Genomic DNA, 24483 nt, shown 5'->3' with positions numbered 1-24483 from the left:
TTCAAAATCAGAATGAGAAATATAACCTGAGCAGAAAGCCTGAAATTTTTTTAAAAACTGATACTATGTGCCGGCAAGAATGTAGAACAATTAGAACTTTCATGCAAGCTGGCTGGAGTGTAAATGGACCTACTTTAGAAAATGTTTTGGCAGTATCTAGTAAAACAAGACCTACTTACACCCTATGACTGAGCTCTTCCAATGCCTTATATATTTCCAAGGAGTAAGTGTGAGTTCATCAAAAAACATGCCCCAAAATGTTCATAGCTGCTTTCAGAATACCTTCCAACCGTGAACGCAAAAGCACCAGCTGTGGCACACTAATGCAATGCAATAGTAATAATGAAAAATAATGCGTATCTTCCTCAACTTATAATAGGATTCCATCCCAATAAGCCCATTATAAACTGAAAATATCATGAATCAAAAATGCATTTACTACATGTAACCTACGGAATATCATAGCTTAGGCTAGCCTACCTTACGTATGCTCAGAACACTTACATTAGCCTACAACTGGGCAAAAGCATCTAACACACAGCCTACTGAACGGTTGAATATCTCGCGCAAACCGTTAGACACTGTACTGAAAGTGGAAGAACGGAGCAGTTGATGGGCACACACTGGTTGTGAGTTTACGGGCTCTTTACCCTCGTGATCCAGTGGCTGGTGAGACCACATACCGCTAGCCCAGGAGAGATCAAAACTCAAAATTCCACCTAGCTCCTACTGAACCAGTATTGCGTCTGCACCCTCGTAAAGTCGAAAAAATGTTCAGTCGAACCAAAGTAAGTCCAGATACACTGCTATTAGAGGAAACAACAAAAACTACAGAAAAGTTCATTTTCAATAGAAAACGGGAGGTATTTGCTTCAGGGCGCCTGGCTGGCTCAGTTGGTAAAGCGATGGGACTCTTAGTCTCACAGTTCTGAGTTCAAGCTCTACGTTGGGTATAGAGATTACTTAAAAATAAAATCTTTAAAAAACTTAAAAATATACATATAAATAAATAAGCGTGTATTTGTATCAACCAGCGCTCTCTACTGGAGTGTGTACGGAAAAAATCTTTCAGCCTTCAGATGAAAATCGAAAAGAAAAAAAAAAGAGCCAAATGGTAAAAGAGAATAGTTTTCCAACTAGTCATACAGACTTGTGACTTCCAAACTAAACTTAATTAATTCAAAATAATTTCTTCGGAAATGTGAGTCATGAAGCTTAACCAGAAAACTGAGATAGCAGACTGCAGATTAGGAAATTAACCTATGCTGAGTAATTATGAGTAGGAGTCTATTTCAGCAAGAATGCACCTGCACTTCTCTCTGGCACCCCTCTTTCGCTGGACCGCTGCGCCCCGACCAGGAGCGGGAGCGCGGGGTTGCAGGAGGCCTGGGGGGCGAGCGGAGTCCCTCCTCCGCCTGGCCCCGCCCCTCACGCCGAGCCCGGCCCCCTCCCTGTGGCCACGCCCCCGCCCCAGCCGCCCCCGCCCCAGCCTCCTCCGCCTGGCCCCGCCCCTGACGGGAGCCCGGCCTCCTCCGCGTGGCCCCGCCCCCACCCCGCCCCAGCCCAGCCTCCTCCGCCTGGCCCCGCCCCCGCCGCGAGCCCAGCCTCCTCCACGTAGGCCCGCCCCCCCAGGAGCCTGGCCTCCTCCGTATGGCCCCGCCCCCGCGGAGAGCCTGTCCTCCTGGCCCCGAGCAACCGTCTTGCCCTGCCCCTGCCACGAGCCCTGCCTCGAGCCCTGCCTCCTCCGTGTGGCCCCGCCCCCGCCGCGAGCCTGGGCTCCTGGCCCCCAGAAACAGCCTCACCCAGTCCCTGCTGCGAGCCCTGCGTACTCCGCGTGGCCCCGCCCCCTCAAAGGGCCCGCTCTTGCCGTGAGCCCGGCCTCCTCCCGGCCCCACCACGATCCCGGCCTCCTCCATGTGGCCCCGCCCCGCCGCGAACCTGGCCTCCTGGGCCGGAGCCTCCCCGTGGCCCCGCCCCAACCCCACCCCCGCTGCAAGTCTGGACTTCTTGCCCTCAGCCACCGCCTCGCCCCGCCCCCGCCGCGAGCCTGACTTCCTCTCCCAGAGGATCCGCGTGGCCCCGCCCCCTGCCGCAGCGGGCTGACGCCTGGTCTCCGCGTCTCCATGGGAACGGGCCCCACTTCCGCTGTGCTAGGCGGGCGATGGCGGCCGGGGAGCCGGGGGATTTGGGCGGCTACTACTTCAGATTCCTGCCTCAGAAAACCTTCCAGTGTCTGAGCACCCCGGAGACCACCAGCCGGCTCCGCCAGTGGTGAGAGGCCGAGGGCAGGGCGGAACGAGCCCTCCTGCGCCCGGCGGTGGGGCGGCGGCGGCGGAGCCCGAACTGCGCGCCGGCCCGCCTCCACGGGGATGGAGGGAAGGGGAGGGTGCCGGGAGCGCGCCCCGCCGGCCGCCGCCGGCCCACCCCGCGCGGACCTGTCTCCCCGCCCGGCTCCCTCCCCGCGCTGACGCCGCCCTGATCCCGCCCCTCCATCCCCGCGCTGACCCCGCCCTGATCCCTCCGCTCCCGCTCCGCCCCGGCCCGGCCGCGCGCTGGCCCCACCCCCTCCGCCCCGCGCTGGCCCCGCCCCGCGCTGACCTCCGCCCCCGCACTGGCCCCGCCCCGATGCCCCCGCCCGCCCCGCCCCGCGCTGACCGCCCCCTCCCTCGCAGGTCCATGCTGGGGAGAGTTGCGGCGCAGGCGTTCGGCTTCGACCAGACGTTCCAGGCGTACCGCAAGGACGACTTCGTCATGGTTGGTGTGAGGGTGGGGCGCGCCGGGCGGCCGGGCCCCCGCTGGAGAACGGGGCGCTCACCGCGGGGGTACTCCCCGCCCCCCAGGCTGGCCGGTGGAGGTGACCGCGTGGGGAAGGGGAGGTGCCCGACTGGGCGAGCTCGGGGGCCGTCGTTAGACCCCCACGCGCACGGGAAAGGGTGCTCTGTCCGCGGTGCGCGGGGGGCCTGCGGGTGCGCGGGGGCTGCGGGGGGCTGCGGGGGGCTGTGGGGTGCTCGGGGGGCTGCGGGTGCGCGGGGGCTGCGGGGGGCTGTGGGGTGCTCGGGGGGCTGCGGGTGCGCGGGGGGCTGCGGGTGGGCACACAGCAGCGCACCGACAGCACGTCGTCTCCCGCACAGGGGTGCGCGTGGGGAGGAGGGGGGCCTGCAGTCCACCGCGGCCGGGTGAGGGCCGCAGAGCGAGCAGGAGCAGCTTGTCCGGCAGGTGCGGGATCCAGCTGTCGTTGGGGGCCGTCCTCCTCCCGCCCGCTGCCCTCAGGGGCAGCTGCGCCCTGCAGCTGGCTCTGCTCTTTGTGCAGCACGGGCCGCAGGAGGAAGGACCACCCTGCCCAAGTGCAACCTCTTTCCAAATAAGTATAACCTCTTGTGAGGGTCCAGCAAGGACAGAATTGGGGGGGGGTCACGGGCACTTCTCAACCCTTGATAGAGGGTAAGTTGGCCAAATGTCTTTCCCTTTCCTGAAGATAATATTGTGATAGTAATATAACACAATGCCATTACTACCACATGACATTTCTTGAATTATCATGGTTAGATGTTTCATTCATACCAGCGTTGGCTTTCAAATTGATAGAGAGTTTTTTAATCAGGATTTTGAGTGGTTGAGTTAAAGTGCTACAGAATTTTTCATATAAATCATCTATTCAGTAAATATTTGTTGAATACTTACTATTTCCCTGCTGGAGGATGTTGAAAAGATGAAGAGACCTGGTCCCAGCTTGCAAGGCACAGAAGCTAGAAATGTAAAAACCTCTCTACAACACAATAAAATAATTGCTACAATGGGGGATACACGGTGCCTTCGGCACAGAAACATCACCTAATGGAGGGGCGTTGGTGTCAGGAAAAATTTCCTGGAGGGCATAAAATTAATTTGGGTTTTTCAACAGAATTCTTCAACAGATTCAAGATTTATCCATAAAGCACAACAGATTTTCATAATACCGGGCCATTTTTTTCTAAATTTTTCTAAATTTCAAAATCTTCATGTTTATATTCCCATATTTCAGTTCAAAGAAGTGTACTTATAAAATCATAATTTTTACTCACGTAACTGATTTGGAGGCCAGAGAGCCTAATGGCTCAGACTGCAGCCCAGCGGGGGATCCACTCTGAAGCTAATGAATCCTCGGGACTGCTTGCTGGCCAAGCTCCTTACTTGCAGAGGCCCTTCTAAGGAACTCTGAGGGATCTAGCTGTATGTTCCCATAGTCATGTGTTTTTGAACATTTTCTAAGATAGACATCTTTGTATTCTGAGAGTTCCTAAAATTGTATAAGCTTAGAGCTGTAGGAAACCTGGATCCTCCCCTGGTTTGGCCTCCAGCTGTCTGTTCAAATTCCACCACCGCTGAGCTCTGTGACGCTGGGCACGTCACTTCACCACCTCCTCAGCTTCCGTTTACTGTTCTGCAAAATGATCACAGTGCTTGGCATGTAAGAAGTATTTTTGAATATGAAAATAGTGCTGAGTATCTGATGGATTATTAAGAAGATTAAAGGAAATTGGGGCACCTGGCTGCCTCATTCGGTAGAACGTGCAACTCTTGGTATCAGGGCTGTGAGTTCAAGCCCCATGCTGGGTGTAGAGATGACTTAAAAATCAAATCTTAAAAAAAAAAAAAATTAAAGGAAATATAATAGCAAAATGCTTGGCTCATAATAAGTAATGTTATTGTTATTAATGTTTGTATACTACCTTACAACGTGTTTTTCTCTTTTTTTTAAGATTTTATTTATTTGAGAGGGAGGGAGAGTGCGCAAGCACGAGCAGGGGGAGCAGCAGAGGCAGAGGGAGAAGCAGACTCCCTGCTGTGCAGGGAGCCCCACAGCACCAGACTCCATCCCAGGACCCTGGGATCCTGACCTGAGCTGAAGGCAGACACTTGACCGACTAAGCCCCCCAGGCACCCCCAAAGTTTCTCTATAGTGTGTGCCAGACTGAGCTTTCAGTACGTCTTAGACATTTGTCACTAACCTTTACAACAATATGGTAAATTTGGTGTTTTGACCCCCATTTTATAGCTTAGGAAATGGAGGCTCAAAATGGTTAAATAATTTGTGCAAGAACACCCAGCAAATGGTAAGACCCAGGGGCCTTTCACACAAACTTCCATGTCATTTCCACTACAAACACTCATAACTGAACAAACGGTATTGTTGAAAACTAGAATTCCAGATTTAAAATTTTCCCTTTCAATCTTAAAAACAAATTATGTTCCCAAAGTTCATTTGTGAAGGAGTAAATAGATGGAAGGAAGGAAGGAATCATTCCCTCCGCAAGCATTTCCATAGTCTCTAGGTCCGTACGGATGAACAAGACACAGTGAAAGGGGAAGGGTCCAAAGCTGGGGCTGCAGAGCGAGAAGTCAGGTGAAACAGGCCGTGTATACAAACCACTGTGGTGGCACAAAAGAGAAAGCAATCTTTGTTTTGTCTGGTTTTTGACTGAGGTGCTCAGAGGAGGGTTTACAAAAGACAAGCTCCTTGAGATTGACCCTGAAAGATAGGAAGGAGTTTGTTAGGTGGACAACGTGGGGGATAATATGAGATGGGTGGGAGGGTATTTTAGACCTTTGTGCCCTGCAGAGGAGTTTGGGCTTTATCCAGCTAATGAGGAGGTGCTGAGAGGTTTTCCGGAAGCCAGTAACATTGACAGTACTGCAGTCACCTTGGCAGAAGTGTGCAGGGTAAATTGTTGGGACTGAGTCCGGCGGCAGTGAGACCGGGCTGGAAACTTGTCCTATAGACAGTAAAGGACCCTCTGAATTACGACAGCAGCTCCAGGATGGCCTGAAGAGATGCTTCGGAGAAAGGCAGTACTCAAGGACTGATAGGATACTGAGGGTAAGGCCAATGGGGGACGCGTAGGGTGAGCAAGTTTATGATGGAGTTGACCGGAGTGGTAGATGATGCCGTTAAAGCCACAGAAAATGCAAAAGAATAAACAAGGAAAATTAGTTTAGTTTCAGGCATTCTAAACTTGAAGTGCATCCAAGTGACAGTATCCTGGATTGTTGAATCTAAGATCTTGCTTTGAGTCTCAAGAGAGAGCTCTGGGCTCGGTATGCGGTGTGGGCATCCTCCCCATTGGGACGAAGGATAAGGAGGGGACTCTTCCACGTAAAGTGCAGGGAAGCAAGTTACAGAGCTTTCTCAAGGTCTGCAGCACACTTCTGCTCACACTTCATGGCCTCATGCCACAGGGACTAGGAGGGCAGGCTTTGAGCTGAGCACGTTGCTGTCCCAAATAAGACTGGATTCCTTAAGGATGAAGAGAACAGATATTGGATCAGAAACCAGCAATCTGCCAGATAGATGATAGAGTCAGATATCTACTTGTATTTCGTATGCGTGGCGTATAATAGACATACATTGAAAATTCTATGTTATGTAAAAGAATATATTAATTTAGAAATACTTTTCCCACTCTCACATTTTATGAAACTAGTTTATTGTGATCTTTACATGCACTTTGACTCAGTGTCTTTGGTATCAGTATGACCTGTTTGTGAATCATCCACTGTATTTCCAGAGCACATCAGCTTCCCTAAAGTTGATAGTCCCTTCTAATGCCTCCCTGGAAATTCTGTAACAAATCCAAAACCATTTGCATATATTAGGGCAGGGCTTTTGGGTGTTTTTGTTTTTGTTTTTATTCTTTTGTGTATTATTAACCCCAACAACATAACAGCTATCATGTTGCTTTATTTGAGGGGCCTTTTGAAGACTTATTTCCATTGCTCCAGGTCAGTTCACTTCAGGTCACTTAGACTACTTCCATTTATAGTGGCCTGTAAAATTCAATTATAAGTTGATACTAAAAATTGAGTTGATATTCTTCCCCCCCCAGGAATAATTACTAAATCTGAATTAGATTTCCCTTTTCCTGATTTTTGCAGAAGACATCTAAAAAGCATTCGAAACCAGTATTAATTGAGGTTAATTCCATCTTATGTTTCTTTTCAAAATGTATATTTTACAAATTAAGATAATTGCACAAACACTCTTTAGTTTGAAAGACTTTATAAAGTTATAAGGCGACTTGCTTTTTTTTCTGAGGAGTAGTTTTAGGGAAAAGTTATTTTTTTGTATTTGGGTGTTTATGATACCTGTTTACCCTTATCCCTCCGCCACTAGGATGGCAACGCCATGCAAAGAGGAATTTTTGCCTTGCGTAACGTCAGCATTCACAGATACTTACTGATTTTATTACTCTTCACCCTGCACACCTGGTCCTCTTCACGGTTCCCTTTCTCATTAAATAACATTCACTCTTCCTGGAAATGACATTCATGCAAAAATCCCAGGGGTCCTGTGTGGTTCCTCCTCCTCTCTTTGTCCCCTCCTCCTGTAGAGTCACTGAATCCATTCCCTTCTCTACCTCCCTGCTTGCTGTCCTCTTGCCTCATGTGAGCGACGGATCTTTCTGGATTTCAGCGGTACCTTCCCTCCGCACCATTCTCTTAATAGCCCAATTGGAGGCTATCACACTGCTGCCAGAGTGAACTGTAAAAAACAGGACTAATCACATCTTTCCTTGCTTAAATCTCTAGTATCTTCCTACTGCCTTTAGATCAAAATACTCATCCGTCTAAATCAGCATTAGATCAAGATCAATAGTTTAAAAACCAGCAAACAAAGATTCCTGAAAGTTTAGCAGTCAGGCTATCCTGACTTGGTTCCAGCATGACACTAAAAAAGACTCTTTTTTAAGGTGGAGAAATTAGCAAGTTTAAAGTCTGTGAGAAAGGAGGGGACATCCCACTCAAGGAAAGTAAAGAGGCTCAGTGTGACCAGAGTCAGAAGCAGCCATGGTCTGATGAGGTTAGAAGGTCAAACCTGTCACTTTTCTATGTGGCCTTTGGGTAGAATTGAGTTGCTGATGACTTTTAGATTGAGCTGTAGTAGGGGGAGTGGGAGTGGCGATTACTAAAACAATTACTTGGGTAAACGACTGAAGATTGAAGAAAATCAAAATTTCCAAATATATAACCTCCTGCTTTTCACTGGAAGTCGTTAGTTTCTATTTAAGTCCCAAAGGTATCCGTACTCGGACATACGGTGTTGTTCATACTTGAAGGTAACAACTTGAAGTTAACAAAACTTCATCTCTTTATAAAACATGTATTAGACATTTTACCCACTTAAAATTGTCCTCCTTCCCCAATTTGACTTAAATGAGATTCTGTTATAGTTACTTTAGAAGTTAATTCTTGGGGCGCCTGGGTGGCTCAGTCGTTAAGCGTCTGCCTTCGGCTCAGGTCATGATCCCAGGGTCCTGGGATCGAGCCCCACATCGGGCTCCCTGCTCAGCAGGAAGCCTGCTTCTCCCTCTCCCACTCCCCCTGCTTGTGTTCCCTCTCTCACTGTGTCTCTCTGTCAAATAAATAAACTCTTTAAAAAAAAAAAAAGTTAATTTTTACTATTGTTTATAATAAAGTATCTAACTGGTTCCCCTCAAATTTGTATTTTAGGCTTTCTTCAAAGACCCAAATGTTATTCCCAATTTGAAGTTACTTTCAGATTCTTCTGGACAGTGGACCACATTAGGTAAATAAAACTTACTGTCATCTTTTCAGATGCCTGTTTTATTATTGTGACAAAATTTTGCTCAGGCATTTTCACTATTCACATCCACACTGTGAGTACTGCCTGGCTGGTTGGAGCACATCAGGGTCTCCTGGGAGCCCCTGCTCCTGTCCTGGCTTGGTGCCCGAGAGCCCTCATCCTCTCTTTTCTTTCATTGGGGAAGTATTTCTTGTACCCCTTCCATGGACTCCACTAGATGCAGGGAGCAGCGAGGGGAACTGCAGAAACTGGCTGATGGGCAAGAGGAGAGCATCGCGGAAGATTCCACTGGTGAGAGGGCGCCACGGCCCAGCCAGGGGGTACGGGGCAGCCGCCACGGAGCATTCCTAAAGTAATACGTAAAGCCACGAAAGAGAGTCTTAAATTCTCACAAAGAGAACCTTATATACATCATAATTTCATAGTACCATGAAACATAGCTAGGAGTTTTAAAGATCACCCAGGGGCTCCTGGGCGGCTCAGTCAGTTGAGTGTCCAACTCTAGATTTCGGCTCAGGTCATGATCTCAGGGTCCAGGGATCAAGGCCCGCGTCATCGACATCATCAAATTACCCAAACAATTAATAACACTCAAATCTCTTAAATAACTCTCAGGTCAAGGAATAAACCAGAGTTAATAGAAAAGGCTATTTTGAAAACAAAAACATGAACATGATATTTCAAATTTTAGATTGAGGTGTTTTAACAATAGAACACATCATTTTTCCTTTTAGGAAAATCTGGTTAGGAACGTGGATTTGTGCTCAAGAAAAATATAAGTAGATTTTAAATGAGATGGGGTGGTTTTGGTAAATTTGTACATTGCATGTTCATGGAATTCTAGTAGTCTTACACAGAAATTACTTGCTTAAGGTATTAGTCAAGAACAAGATTACAAACAGTTCATGATGTTAGAATTAGTAGGTTACATTTTATTGCTTTAGGCTAAAGGCCACTGCAAAATTTATAAAGCAAAAAGCTGGTACAGTGTGATCTTAAGAGTGCTTACAAAGTTAAACTATCTGAGCAAATGTACTCACCGGTTCAAAATCTGCAAGAGGAAATCATCAGAGGCACATATCAGTGTTTATAAAACATGTTTGCAGTAACTTCAGTCAATTCCTTTACAAAAATAAGGTTCATTAAAAAAAGTCAACCTTCCCCTGTATTGGTAGACACTTCACAAAACAGTAAAACAGTACTGACTTTTGTCCTGATGTTTAGAAAAGGCGTTGCAGACAGAGGTTCTGAAATTCCACGTGCGCCTGACAGATTCCGTTAGGAGTCCTCTGACACGGCGGCAGCAGACCTAGCGCTCTGATTCTGAGGCCGAAGTCTCCAGTGGTTTGTGAGGGTCTCCCACTAGCTTGTTTTTATCTCCTTTGCCATCTTTTCTTTCTCTGAATTATCAACTGTCTTCCCGCTTTTTCCTCTTCGGGCCTTAATAAGCAAAATAAACAGCTTTTAAACATGAGAGAGCAGACATTGTTTTAGCAGGTGAACCATTTTGAAGAGTACGATGGGCATCTCCGTCCCTGCCAGCTCCAGCACCTGGTCTGCCACTGTTGGGCCGCTGCGTCCCCTCCACCAGTGGCCACGGCCACGGCCCTCTGCACACGGACACGCCGCGCCCTTTGCGGGCTGACACATAATGGACGTGTCCTCTGTGCTCAGCTAAGGGCATTATAGTCATTACCTCCTTTAATTCCCAAAACAACTCCGAGAGGTGTTCTTATCTATCCCGATTTCACAAATGAAGAGTCAGATTGATGAGCTAAGTAATTGGCACCATTTTACTGCTGGCCGGCCTCAACAGAGCTGAGATTTCAAGACCCGGACCTCTCCACTATCCCGCCTCTGCCATTTCAGCATTGAAACGAGCACTGTCAGAAAAACAAAAAATAAATAGGAAACCCCCTGTGTATTTTAATGGTAGTATCAAGGGGGAAAAATAAGTTCTTAACTTCATATGTGATCCTAGCAGTGCAGTACATATCTTGTAAATGCTGGAGACGTAAGTTTACCGTATTTCTGCATAACAGCATGTGCTATGGACTGAATTATGTCCCCCCAAAATTCTTGTATTGAAGCTTTAACCCCCAATGTTAGAGTGTTTGGAGGTGAGGCCTTTGGGAGATAATTAGGTTTAGATGACATCGTGAGGGGCCCTCAGGACAGGATTAGTGCCCTTAGAACAAGAGAAAGAGAGAGCAGAGCTCCCAGCCATGTGCGAGTCAGGAAGAGTGCCTTCACCAGGAACCAGAACAGCCGGCCCCGCGATCTCGGACTTCCCAGCCTGCAGAACTGTGAGAAATCCATGTCTGTTGTTTAAACCAGCCAGTCTCTGGTGTTTTGTGATAGCAGCCTAAGTAGACTACTGCAGATTGTGGTCCCGAGAAGCAGAGTGTGTCTGTAACACACCGGGAGAGGGGGAAGTGGCTTTGAAACTCTGCGATGGGTATCGGTGGGGAGAGTTTTGAGTGCATCCCAGCCCAGATATATGGATGGGAAGCTTGATTCTAGTGAGGTCTCATACAGAAATGAGGACCTTGTTAGCAGAAACTGGAGGAAAGACAGTCCATAAAATGGCAGAGACCTCGGCTGAATGATGATGTAGTGCTTTGTGGAAGGTAGAATTTGCAAGGGATAAAATTGTATGTTTAGCTGAGAGATCTCTAAGCCAAGTATTGCAGGAGCCGCTGGGTTCTTTAAGTAAGAAAGGAAAGAGATGGATTGAAGAAGGAATTGTTAAGGAGGAACCAGAGCTTGAAGATTTGGAATATTCTCAGCCTTTTCATATTGTAAAAAGAAAAAACAAAAAAAATGAGAAAGATTCGTCTGAAGAGAACAAATGTGGCCGAGCAACCGTGTGATGCAGAGAAGGCACGTAACTCAGGCTCGCCCAGCCACTTCAGCAGAAACCCAGGACTGAGGTGGGATTGTGCCCGCAAAGACCCTGCCAGTTTGAACTACAGAGAACGGGTCGTAGATCCTACAGGACCAGACCAGAGAGCCATTTGGCTGCAGACACGGCCGTTCTTCAGGAGCAGAGAAAGGCTGAAAGGCAACTCGGGTCCTCAGGGCCGCACCTCAGTTTCAGGAACACACAGAGGGGGAGCATCTTAAAGGCTGGGCCACCGTCCCCAGCGGGTCGGGAAGGCAGAGCACTGAACCAAAGAGGAGTATTCTTGAGGCTTAAAATCTCATGAAATTTCCCTTGCCAGGTTTCAGGCTTGCTTAGGACCATCACCCTTTTTTTTTTTCTGCTTCCCCCTTTTGGAATGGAAATGTCTGTTCCTTGTCTCCCCACTGTATTTTGGAAGCATGTAACTTGTCTGGTTTACTAGGTTCATAGCCAGAGAGGAATTTTGCCCCAGGACGAACTGAACCTCCAGTCTCACCCATATCTGACTGAGGTGATATGTAGGTGAGACTTTGGACTCTAGACTTTAGGGTTGATGCTAGAATGAGGTAAGACTTTGGGGGCTGTTAGGATAAGATAAGTGCATTTTGCATGTAAAAAGGACATGAATTGGGCGGGGGGCAGAGGCAGAATGCTTTGGACTGAATTGTATCCCTTCAAAATTCATTTGATGAAGCCATGACCCCACCCAAAGCCCCCATCTCAAAATACCATTACATTTGGGGGTTAGCACTTCAATATATTAATTTTGGAGGGACATAATTTAGTCCACAGCAAATGCTATTTCTGTGCCTCCTATTAAGTGGTTTGAATTTAATTACCTTTTCCTCACCATCCAAACCCTCCTACCACTCGCCACATGGGAGCTAGGGTAGATTTATGAACGTGGCATGTTGCCCAATGTCAGCCCGCCTCCAGGGGCCACCAGCTCATCTCTGAAGACTGTGTGGATCTATGCTCCTCCTGCTCAGACACAGTTCCCGTCTCCAGACACCCATCGTGCCTCACACAAGCCCAGCTCAGGAGCAGAACGAGAGCAGCAGGTCCTAGCCGGAGTCCGGGTGGACAGCCAGGAGGAGGAAGTGCAAATAATCGCCAGTGTCACTCCTCAAGCTCGAGCTCCTCCTCACGTCAGAGATGAAGCAGATGTGTCAGGAGAGGGAAGACCAAGGGCTCCCCCACCTGGGTGTGCTGTTCTAGGGAGAACCTGCAAAGAAGAACACCACCCCTTCCTTGTAGCTGAGAGCACGCGCGTGTGTGAGTATATGTGTGCGAGTGTGATCGCGCGCGTGTGTGTGAGCGCGTGCGCGTGTGTGCGTGAGCGGCGCACGTGTGTGTGTGAGTGTGTGTGCGCGCACATAAAAGAGAAATTGATTCATTGAGGCAGTAATAAAAATATTCATGTTAATCTTTGTGTCTTTCTGTAATTTAGAAGAGCCTCTACTAATGGAAACTCCGTTCCTGCAGGACGCATTCAGGAAATCGGTTTGGGGTGCCGGAAGGTGTGGAGGGTTAGAACTGCAGCTACAAGAGGAGAATAGACCAAACACCGTGGTTACAGATTTCTCTAATTCCAGACTTGTGATAACTTGATTAGGGCCTGTTTGCAAGCTTACCTTGACCAGGAAAAGCTATTTTTCATAATAGACGCTGTAAATGAGATCACAAGGGAGAAATTGTTAAATGGAGAGAAAAATTTTCAAGACATCCTCAGGACTTTAGAAATACCCATTACTTACATTAATTAAAGTTTTTGTAATATGAATTATAAGGCATGGAATGTAATACAAATCCAAAATCGTTTCACAAACTGGTTCCTATGCTTTTATAGGCACTTCTGACATACGGATTAAAACTGATGTAAGAACACCTACACAAAACATGTATCTCATTTTCAGGCATTTCCTAATTTACATATCCTTCATCTTGGCCTGAAAGTGTGAAATTTTGTTACAGACTTTTAATGATTAATAAAAACAAACTGCAAAATAATAACTTAATAAAATCCCTACACTGATGTGTCTTTTAAATATATCAAGATATATGTCTTACTTGGCTACTAGAATCTCTGTATGGTGATATTTATTTTGGAAATAATTGAGAATAGTAAGTTAATTTTTATATCTCTGTAAAATAATTTTTTTCAGGAACTGAAGTGAAAAAAATTGAAGCTATAAATGTTCCTTGTACACAGCTTTCAATGTCATTTTTTAACCGGTTGCATGATGAAGATATTGTACGAGACAATGGACATATTGTTAAATGCTTAGATTCTTTTTGTGATCCCTTTCCTATTTCTGATGAGTTACGAAAAGTAAGTACAGATTTTTTAAATTTCACTAATAGAATTTTATTTTGGGAAATGCTTAATGTCAAGAACTTTTGCCTGCCTAAAATACATAAAATACCTCTTATCAGTGAATAATGATCAGCAATAGTCATTACATTGGTAGATTTTTTTCTTGGATGGGACTTTTACTCTCAACTTAGTTATTCGTGTATTTCAGTTTCCAGCCAGACGCTCCGCACAGTGTGCGGGATGGCCCCCACAACGGAGTTATCTGGCCCAGAATGGCAGCGCTGCTGGACTAGAGAAATCCCCACCTGCTCAGCTGATGGCGGTTTTTCTTCAATATGGGGCTCCTAACATAGCCAGTGAATATATAAAAACATCCCTGTAGTAAAAATCTTTTCATCTCACTGCTGAGATCAAAAAAGCAATTGGATTAACTCATTTTTGTTCTAGTGAGAGGTATATTGAACTTGAACCAGAAGACAGATTATTTACCTAATTCCTGAGTTATTATTTATAGGATAATAAATTTAGACAAATCACTCAATATTTAGAGCCCCAAGATCTTATCTGCACAATATAGAGATTAAAGTGCCTATGTGGGGTGGGGTAGGCAGGGCGCCTGGGTGGCTCAGTTGGTTAAGCATCTGACTCTTGGTTTCAGCTCGGATCATCATCTCAGGGTTGTGAGATCAAGCCCCGCATCGGGCTCCACACTCAATGCAGAGTCTGCTTGGGATTCTCTCTCCCTCTCCCTCTGCCTCCCCTCACCCCATAAATAAATCTTTTAAAAAATGCCCATTTGGGGTACCTGACTGGCTCAGTGAGGAGAGCCTGCAACTCTTGATCTCAGGGTCATGAGTTTGAGCTCCACGTTGGGTATAGAGGTTACTTAAATAAATAAATAAAAAATAATGCCCATTCTACCTTCTTTCTGAAATTGTTGAGATAATGAGTTGAGAAAGCATTTAAATGCACTTTTTAAAAATATGAAATGTTGAAATGTATTATTATTATTATTGTTTTAATTACGAAGAAAGACTGTTTACAAAGTGGTTAAAAATTAGGGCCTTTTTTAATAAAGATTTTATTGGTTTATTTGAGAGAGAGAGAGCACAAGCAGGGGAAGGAGGATCAGAGGGAGAGGGAGAAGCAGGCTCCCCGCCAAGCAGGGATCGTGACCTGCAGGTTAACTGGCTGAGCCACCCAGGCACAGGGCTTTGGTACCAAATAGACATAGGTTCAAATCCAGGCTCTGCCACTTAATAACTGTGATACTTGACCTCTCTCTTCATCTGTAAAGTAGGGATGACGTAAGAATTACGTAGCTCAATGCCTGGCGCTTAGTAAGGTTCCAGGAATATGAATGACTACTGATTACTAACATTATTCTACCCTAAGAGAGAGGGAAGTCGAAGTCTAATTTCTTGCAAATCCAGATGGGCATGAACTAGGGAAGTCACCACTCGAGTGTTCTGCACACACAGTTCTGTCTGTCGGGGACCGGGGGCATCCAGCCAGTGTGTGCGTTCATCTACACTAGGAGAACTCTTAGTTGAAGAAGAAAATAAAATTAAGTCATTGAGAACAACTAAACACACAGCTGAAGAGCCTGTATTTAGCTGCTCCGTAGTGAAGTATAATCTATAACAGACGATCATGCAGGTGCTACGGAGTGAGAAGCTGACACTAATTTCTACTCTTCCTTACCACGGGTGAGAAATTCACCTTTAAGAAGTGTCTCTGGTCTAGTCTGGCTCCCCTTCCTTTGGGCACTGCTGACATCGCTCGTGTCTCTGTCACGGCCCTCTGCCCACACACGCGCCCCTTGGTCGCGAGGCCCTTGGCCCTGGCCCCAGGGAGCTCGCCATCGCTGGGACGGAGAGCCTGGGCAGCCGACATCCCGGGAGGCCAGCGTGCTCTCCCTGCTCTGCAGATCTGTCTTCGTTACTTCCGTGAGCAGCACTTGTGTTCAGGACGTGCTGGGCTCTGTTTCCCTGCGTGCCGCCTCTCGGCCTTGCTCTTGGGTTCTTTGCCACTCTGCAGTAATGGGGAAGGGTTTAACTTGGTCGCTCTCTGGCTGAAGAAGATGAATGGAAGCCCTCCAGCATCAGCTGAGCAGCACCGACTGTGTCCGGTACGGGCGGACAGTGACCTCCCTCCTGACTGCCGCGCACAGTCTGACTCATGCAGCGTCCGGACCTGCTCTCGGAGGGCCCGGCCGCCGCCCAGCTGTGTGTGCGCCGGGGGACGGAGAGCCACGCGGACTGTTCTCACCTTTATTCCCAAAATACTTGCATTCCTGTAAGCTTTACATTGCACGGCCTCATCAGTTCAGTAGCGAGAGTGCTCACGTAAGGAACGTGTTAATTCGTCATTCCTGAGAGCTTTAGTATTGAGCCAGATCTTTAGGTAGCTGCAAACTCACATTATTTCCCCCCCCACCCCAGGCGGGGGGCGGGGGTGAGCACGGGGCAGGTGGTGCATCCAGGGAACACGCACTGGGACAACACCACAGGGTTGATTGTTTTTTTTAAATGCCTCTTGTCTGGTGACCTTGTGATGAATATTCATTTGAGATCGGGGTGTAGACAATTCGATAAAAGAAACGGGTGTTAGAGCATACACTCATGCCCTTGTTCATAGCTGCCGTGATCAACAAGCTAGCTAGTTGTGTGTAACGCCCCGTGGTACGAGAAGATCGCCCGCATCAGACCCAGGCCCACTGTTTTCTGAAGGAGCTGGTTGGGTCTCCAGAGAGCAAGAGCCAGTGTAGACTGGTGGTGTGTAGGAAGAAGGGGCCTGGAGTCCACGAAAGAGTGAGCGGGGCGGGGAGGCCATGCACACGCTCAGGGCGGATTAGGACGCCACCACTGGGGTGGCCTCTGGATTGAAGCGAAGGCGGTAGGCCTTAAGGATGGAGAGGTTTCTCCATTTATTTACTGCTCCTTGTTTGCCCACAAGATTTCCAGTGACTCCACGCTAAGATTGCAGTAGCACAAGGACTAAAGATAGAAACTAGTACAAAGGTGCAGAGAGGAAGAAGAGAAGGCTTAGATTTAGGTTTATTCCTTCCACTGAACCTCAGTATCTCATGAGAAACTGGAGGGAAAATGAGAGCCAGTCTCGCAGATCACTCCTTCCAGTTGTCCAGGACGGGTTCTTAAAATAGGTCCTAGATGATACGTAAATAAATAAATTGAAACTTTGGAAAACAAAAATTAGAATCTCAAATCATGTTACATTAAGATGAATTTTATCATTGTCCGTAGATGTTGCTCGTGGAAGACTCAGAAAAGTATGAAGTATTCAGCCGACCTGATAGAGAAGAGTTTCTGTTCTGTCTTTTCAAACATCTTTGCCTCGGTGGAGCCCTTTGTCAGTATGAAGATGTGCTTCACCCGTACTTGGAAACCACAAAGCTGCTCTACAAAGATCTAGTGAGGTAATGTGGCCAGACCATGGCAGGGCCGTCTCTGCTCCTGGAGTGTGTTGTCCGTGTACACGGGACTGCGTGCGTCTGCTGTGGTCCTGTTAGCACCCCAAGTGTGTGAGCACGGCGGCCCGGCCCCTTCTCACAGCCGCCCCACTCTCCCAGGCCGGGGCGCTCAGAGCGCGGCCCCCAGGACCCCCCCGTCCCTGCTTCCCGGAGACCGGCCGCAGGCCCGCCCCACAGTGCCTTCCCCCAGGCCTGTGCGCGAGGTCCCTCGGCGGGTGTGAATTTGCTGGACTAACAGTAAAGTATCACCTTTGTTCAAGGAGATGGAAGAGTTTTCACCTGGGCGTGATCTTTACCTTTCCAAATTAATCCCAAATCCCAGTTTGTTTTAGGGATTCCGCTAGGGTTTTTTTTTTTTCTTTTTGAAGATTAGATTGGGATAAAAACTTCATAAATCATTTGTTTATACTTTCACTGGGTTGGGTTTTCAGTGATGCAGATCCTGGTTCACCTTTACAGGCTAAAGCGATGGGAACGGTGAAAGCAGAGGGTCCCAGGGTTTAGTTACAAAATTGTACTTTAATAGGAAAACAGAATTAGTTTCTCTTTGGACTCTTGATTGTTGCTTATACTCACGTCAGTTCTCATTTCTACTCTGTGTGCCTACAGCTGCACAACAAACTACATGATTTAGTTATCTTATTCGTTGTTTCAATACGGTTTTAAAAACAAAAAAAATTAATTTAATGCCTCTGATTTTTGTGAAAAATTGTGTCAATACACAAAGATGGTGGAAAGAGCTATGTTAGAAACAGAATCCAGAAAAACATACACATACTTTCCAAATATTCTGTCCTTATCATTTGCAGCTCATGAAAACTTTGAAGCTTGCTTCTGGAACAGCCTGTAGTGTCCCCTGGGTGTGCCTCGTCCCGCGCGCGCGTGCGAGCGCACGCACACACGCACGCACGCATGCACACACGCACACACATGTGTGCGCGCACACACACAGGCTCGCACACACATGCATGCACGCACACAGTCACGCACGCACACAGGCTCGCACACACATGCACGCGCGCACACGCGTGCACACACACAGGCGTATGCACACACGCACACAGGCTCGCACACACATGCGCGTGCACACACACAGGCGTATGCACACACGCACACACGTGCGCGCACACACGCACACAGGCTCGCACACACATGCATGCACGCACACAGTCACGCACGCACACAGGCTCGCACACACCTGCACGCGCGCACACGTGTGCGCACACACAGGCGTGCACATACACACTCATGCACGCGCGCACAGGCTCTCACACACAGGCGTGCACACATGCACACGGGCTCGCACACACATGTGCGTGCGCGCACACAGGCGTGCACACGCGTGCGCACGCACATGCACACAGGCTCTCACACACGTGCGCACGCACACGCACACAGGCTCGCACACACGCCGCTGCCTCCACAGGGTGTTCCGCTTCCCTGGCCACATGAACCTGAGGAATTCCTCACCACCCTGTGCCGTGGAGGAGGGGATTCTGCTGGAGGTGTTTCAAATAGAGATAACTTCAGAACCTAAACCTTGAGGAACTGACACTTTCCCCAGCGTCCCTTCCCTGGATTCTCACCCGTGACTCCTACACTCCTAGGGTGCTAAGAAAAAATACAGCCCCGGGGGTGACGGCCACTCGTAAAATGAGGAGTCAAAGCACAGGGCATCCTACGGAAAGAATAGGAATCGTGTCCACAGAATCACTTTATCAGGCAACCAGCAGGTGTTAATTTTGTGCACAGAGCCAGGCTCCAGAGAGACGACAAGAGGGGCATCAGACAGTCCTTGACATTAAGGAGATTACAAGAAACTAACATATCCTAAAGGAATTGTTTAAAATCTTTTATAAGTAAAAATTTTATGAAATCAAATGTTCAATTTTGTATAGGCAAATGTTTGCAGCTCTTGATAGTGTAATAAATGCCCCAGAAGTTCAAAAGGGGAGATTGTCAGGGTGGCTGTGAGCAGTTAGGGAAGTCTTGATGGGGTGGGGTCCCCAAGGCCCGTGGACAGAAGAGCAGTCTGTCCCCCACAAGGGGAGACACGTCACAAGTCACAATTACAGAGTCACTCTTACTTGAGAACCACTAAATATTTCTCTTGATGATCCAAGTTTAAGCATGCTTATGAATTTCGTTGCTGAATGAGGAGATGTGGAGTTGTCTTCCCAACGCAACTTTGGTAGAAAATTAAGATTGGAATAAATATTTGCTTAAGATGGCGTTAAGTGGGGGCGCCTGGGTGGCTCAGTCGTTAAGCGTCTGCCTTCGGCTCAGGTCATGGTCCCAGGGTCCTGGGATCAAGCCCCGCATCGGGCTCCCTGCTCCGCGGGAAGCCTGCTTCTCCCTCTCCCACTCCCCCTGCTTGTGTTCCCTCTCTCGCTCTCTCTCTCTCTGTCAAATAAATAAAATCTTTAAAAAAAAAAAAAGATGGCGTTAAGTGTCCACAAGGCAGTTGAGTGGATTAAGTGATCCCAGTCCCTTCAGAGCTCTGTTGGTTTGCTTATCACTTGCTGTGCCTGTGGCCTTTCTAACTTGAGTCGTGTTGATTCGGGTCAGATGTGATCTGATTTGGTTAAGGTGAGGATATAGGGTGGATCGATACAGCTCTTATCGAGGGATGTGGGAACTCCGAGTGTTGTCAGTAGTTTTTCAGAATCCTGAGCCTCGTGTCCAAACAAGTCATTTGGGCAAGCCGAATTAACCAAGAAGGATGTCGTTTTCTCCTGTTCCTTCCCTTGAATTTTGGGTGTTTCCACAGTTTTTAGACAATCATCTGCTATCTTCCTAACTGTACGCGGGGTAGCTGCTTACATGACCTCACCCGCCCCTGCGGAGGAGCGTCCTCAGCAGTCCCCTCCGGAAAAGCCCGTCCCGTTTGTCTGTGGGGCTGCGTGCACACCGCGGAGCCGGGTGTTGGCGGCCTCTGGCTCACACGGAAGGGTAAAAACATTCTTAAGAGGTTTTTTCCCTCATCCGTTATTACGAGTCCTATAAAATAACACTCTTTAAATGTGCTGGAAAATGCCTTCTTTTCAAGGATTATGGTTCTTTCAAATAATATGGTGGTACTTTAGAACCATTTCATTAGAGAGTAGATGACCAGTTGTTTGGTTACATTTCAGAAATGTTGAAGGAGAAATAATTGTGTAGTTACTAATGGTGCCTTTGTCTTTTCTGCTTCCAATATTAAACACATGCTCTTGTCAGAGTTTTTGGAGAGGTTTTCCAAACTGCATATCTGCCCCAGATGTGAAATTTTATGATTTTAGCTGAGAGGCTTAGATTATGGCTTCAGACGCTAATTAAGCAGTGGATTCTTATTTCTTAAAATGAGCAGAGTTACCTAGAATGGTCCGTGCAACTTGCTTAGAGTCAATATGGGATCGAGCCTCAGAAATCAGCACAGGTGATTTTAAGAAACTGTTCATTATTTTATTTCTAAACCATTAGTATAATCACACTTTTAAAAAGAACTCTACGGAAATTAGGTTCTCGCACTTGAAAGCCTCAGTTATCTGGAGTGAGCGGTGAGCGCCACGGTCCGAGGTGGGTCTGCTGTCAGTAGTGTAGCCTAGAGCTCGAGCCAGTTCCCCTGCTCTGTCTTTCCTCTTCTAGTTGGCTAGGAGATATCGGACAGGCGACACTCTACTTGATCTATAAAAAATAAGAAATTATCTGAGAGCTACTTTAAAGTAAGAGTAATACAGGATCAGAGGTAATAAAATGGAGTAATATGGTTTATTTCTAGTAGGAACCAACTTCTAATAACTTTCAATGGTAGTTCCTTTTTTGTAAGTAACACGCTTACAGTGCATGTTGGTATGTTTGAGTTATTGTTAAATACTGAATTTTCTTCTGAGTTTATTTGATAAGCACAAACTTTTATAAGGGTTTGTTTGGGGTTTTTTGGTAATTTTTTTAACTGGGCTAATTTACATACAGTAAAGTGAACAAATCCTAGTGTATCTATAGCGTAGTGAATTTTTCTATGTCTGGACCCCTATAACCACCTCCAGATCAGGACTTCAAATCAGTTATGACCGTAGGCAGGTTTGTGTTTTGATCAGGGTGTCATATAAGTGTGTACAGTGTAAGTGTTTTATATGTAGTGGTTACAGTCATCCCTTGCATAAGCACAGAATTTTAAGTGTAGTCTTCAGTTTTTAAGCAGTACACGTTAAGCATTTGAGAAATAAAATAAAATGACCTTGGGGCACCTGGGTGGCTCAGTTGGTTGAGTGTTGAACTCTCAATCTCCACTCCCGTCTTGCTCTCAGGATCGTCAGTTTAAGCCCCATGTGAGGCTCTGCGCTGGGCGTGGAGCCTAATTAAAAGAAAGTGACCTCAATCCATGTCATAGAGATATACAGAAATTAACTTAATTACATGATTTCTGGGTTTAAATTTGAGTGGAATGGTTTAAAGATAAAAACTGCCTCAGAACTATGAACCCTGAAATGACTTAGGTCTGGCCACCAGTAGGAGCACAAGCTCACATACACTCACGCACACTCGCGCTCAGCACGCTCCGCCTTCCTTCTCCTCTTCTCTCCCTCCCCGTTACTCTTCACACGTAGGGAAGGAGAAGCAGTACTTGGGCCTATAAAGTGAAGAAGACGGATATCTTCCGTTAAATGTCACCGACACGCATCCCACCCGAGGAGTGCCTCGGAGCTGTGTGTTCGCGAGCGCGGGGAAGGAACCGCACGCCGTGCACCTGACTCTGCTCCCAGAAGTACCACCCGTAGTCTGAGTGTCTTAACTATCTCGCTTAACTTCTCTGGTTCTGTTGTCTGTAAACTCGGTAAAATAGTGCCAACCAAGCTCCCTGACTGTGTGATCTTCAGACGAGGTCCAGGATACAAGGGCGTCTGGCAGATTGTAAAGCATCACAAAGATCATGTGTCTAAGTCTCTCTCTGCGGCTCAACCCCCGTGTCCCAGCACACCCACCCCACTACACATGTCACAGGCAATCTTCTGTGGGGAGAGTGACTGAGAGAAAACGATTGTCATGTGATAGAATTTACTAATCCATAATTTAATAAACAGTTTTCTTAGGCCTTCTCCCACTCGGTTCTCAGATAATGCCTGTGTCGCATGGGAGAAAACTGACGTCCAGGAAGGCTGATGTTGCCCGAAGTGCAGCGCTCACTCAGGGGCCGAACTGGCCTGTGTGCTGAGTTGGTTGAAGCCCGTAGTTCACATGCTTGTACCTGCTGTCTACACTCCAGTCTGTCTACACTCCAACCCGACTCTTACCAGCTACTCTTTTTCCAATAATTGTCTCATCGGAGCACAAAGCCTCTGACCGCCCAGTTCCATGTTCGGCCGTTCGGCTGGGTGACCAGTCTAGGTGGACATGATCTATTTCTGTTATATATGAACGAGAACACCTGAATAGTAAAAGGGATCAGTATTTTAAATGTATTATGCCAATGGTTGCTGTATTTAAAATGTGTCCCTTTCCCTCTATTTTAGTGTTCGAAAGAATCCTCAGACCAAGAAAATACAAATTACTTCTTCCGTCTTTAAAGTCACGGCATATGTAAGTGCGGAGGGGGATTCACAACCGATCAGTTTAATCCCTTGTTATTCAGAGGGCTGTTACAACTCTGAGCAACCAGTTCAAGGTTATGGCTAGGAGAAAAGACGATGGTATTTAGTTCTTTGCTAAAAGTAAAAGTTGATAAGGTATGGCTTTATTCGGAGAGTCACCCGAACTTCTCCCCCTCCTTTCTGTTGTCCGTGTCTAATAATAGTTCTCACGTATTTAAGACCTGAATCTGTGACTCGGATGGAGTAGGACACGGTTCTCTAGTCTGCCAAGCCATAATGTATACGGCAAACAAGTAAGAACACCATAAATGGCTTTACATCACAGAATAAGTTGCTTGAATTCTAGGGTCATACAAAGATTATTTGCACATTTGAAGCAATTTCTAAGTATCTTTATTCAATCACTTAACAAATATTACCAAACATCTGTTGTGTATCAGCTACTGTGTGGGGCTAGGGCACTTTCTGCTGACAAACAAGAGAAACCTACCTCGTAATAGGTAAGGGCCACATTCTAAAAGAAAGCAAAGATAGAAGAAAATTGCAAAATAACAATTTTTGCAATAGTAGCACTTTAAAAACACTTTTTCAAAAGATAAGCATTCCTTTTGGACTATAAATTCCTTAAGGTCAGGAATTATGTGGGTTTGTGCAGTTGAGTGTGCTGTCAGAGATATTTTAAAATATCAGTTAATTACCAATTTACTGTCAAAGATTTGATGTATGTTTCATGACATTTTAACAGAAAATATATAATAGTTAAATATGTTGTTTATGACTTAAATGTCGTCGTAGCCTAAATAATCTGTAGTGTAGCTTTTTCTCTTTCAGGATGGTGCTGGCGTGTGCTACCCTTCGACAGAGAGTCACGAACAGACATTTTCTTACTTCATTGTGGATCCGATCAAGCGTCATGTTCATGTTTTATACCACTCTTACGGTGTGGGGGAAATGTCTTAACAGGTTCTTCCAGGTTATCTATTTTGATATTGTTTTATTTACCAATTTTTAATTTTAATGCCAATTTATAGGTAAACATTTACTTTGCAAGTCAATTCAAGGTAAAATATAGAGAAACTGCTTGGAGCAGAAGGAGACAAGTACCAAGATGCCTTTCTTTAAATGTATCTGGAATAGTAACATGAGGACCAAATTCCATCCCGAACACAATCTACACCAGTACAGTCTTGGAATTTTTGCAGAAAGTTACAAAGAACTAAAAATCTAGTTCATATTTGTTGCATTAAGATTTAAGTAAGCCCTCGATTTTCCATGTGTTTTATTTTAGAAGCTAATTAATTCTGGGTTGAAATTGTGGCAGAAAACTGAACATCACTCTATTGATCATTAATATGAACTGTTCGCTTTTCAAATTTGAGTTTCATTTCATTACATTTCTTCATTGCATAAAGATTTACGTCTCTAGGGCTGTAAAGTGCGTAACAATTCCTTTGCTTCATTTGTTCCACTTAAAATCCTCAATAAAACAGTAATGTTCTGAAAGTAATCGTAAACTCTTTTATCACATAATAAATTAAAACTGCGGCTGTCCACTAGCGAAGAGAGGAGCCGCACATGCAGAGAGAGCTGTCCTGATGGTATCAGGTTGGCAGACAG

The 24483-nt window shown here is 46.5% G+C and overlaps 1 protein-coding gene across 3 annotated transcripts; it reads left to right on the top strand.

Annotated features, from left to right (window-relative positions):
• The first annotated feature begins 2065 nt into the window (after positions 1-2065).
• Positions 2066-24369, top strand: CFAP300 (cilia and flagella associated protein 300). Of its 3 annotated transcripts, XM_036068508.2 has the most exons (7): positions 2068-2271; positions 2673-2754; positions 8488-8563; positions 13652-13818; positions 17070-17242; positions 22789-22855; positions 23698-24369. In XM_036068508.2, the coding sequence occupies exons 1-7, from the start codon at positions 2162-2164 to the stop codon at positions 23824-23826; spliced, it is 804 nt and encodes a 267-aa protein (XP_035924401.2). In that variant the 5' UTR covers positions 2068-2161; the 3' UTR covers positions 23827-24369. The 3 variants fall into 3 exon arrangements, with proteins under 3 accessions (XP_035924402.2, XP_077915218.1, XP_035924401.2); XM_036068509.2 differs by lacking the exon at positions 22789-22855 and having other exon boundaries at positions 2066-2271; XM_078059092.1 differs by lacking the exon at positions 23698-24369 and having other exon boundaries at positions 2066-2271; positions 17070-17237; positions 22789-22842.
• The last annotated feature ends 114 nt before the right edge of the window (positions 24370-24483 follow it).

This window comes from Halichoerus grypus, chromosome 11 (genome assembly GCF_964656455.1).
Source record: "Halichoerus grypus chromosome 11, mHalGry1.hap1.1, whole genome shotgun sequence".
In the NCBI taxonomy this organism is placed as follows: domain Eukaryota; kingdom Metazoa; phylum Chordata; class Mammalia; order Carnivora; family Phocidae; genus Halichoerus; species Halichoerus grypus.
This window is presented reverse-complemented; position numbering and strand designations above follow the sequence as displayed.

What these genes read in the sequence shown, in the direction of transcription:
- CFAP300 (XM_036068508.2), top strand. Translation starts at nt 2,162, where the DNA reads ATGGCGGCCGGGGAGCCGGGGGATTTGGGCGGCTACTACTTCAGATTC. An exon ending in TGGACAGTGGACCACATTAG is followed by an intron (nt 8,564 to 13,651) that starts GTAAATAAAACT and finishes AATTTTTTTCAG; the next exon opens with GAACTGAAGTGAAAAAAATT. An exon ending in CTCTACAAAGATCTAGTGAG is followed by an intron (nt 17,243 to 22,788) that starts GTAATGTGGCCA and finishes CCTCTATTTTAG; the next exon opens with TGTTCGAAAGAATCCTCAGA.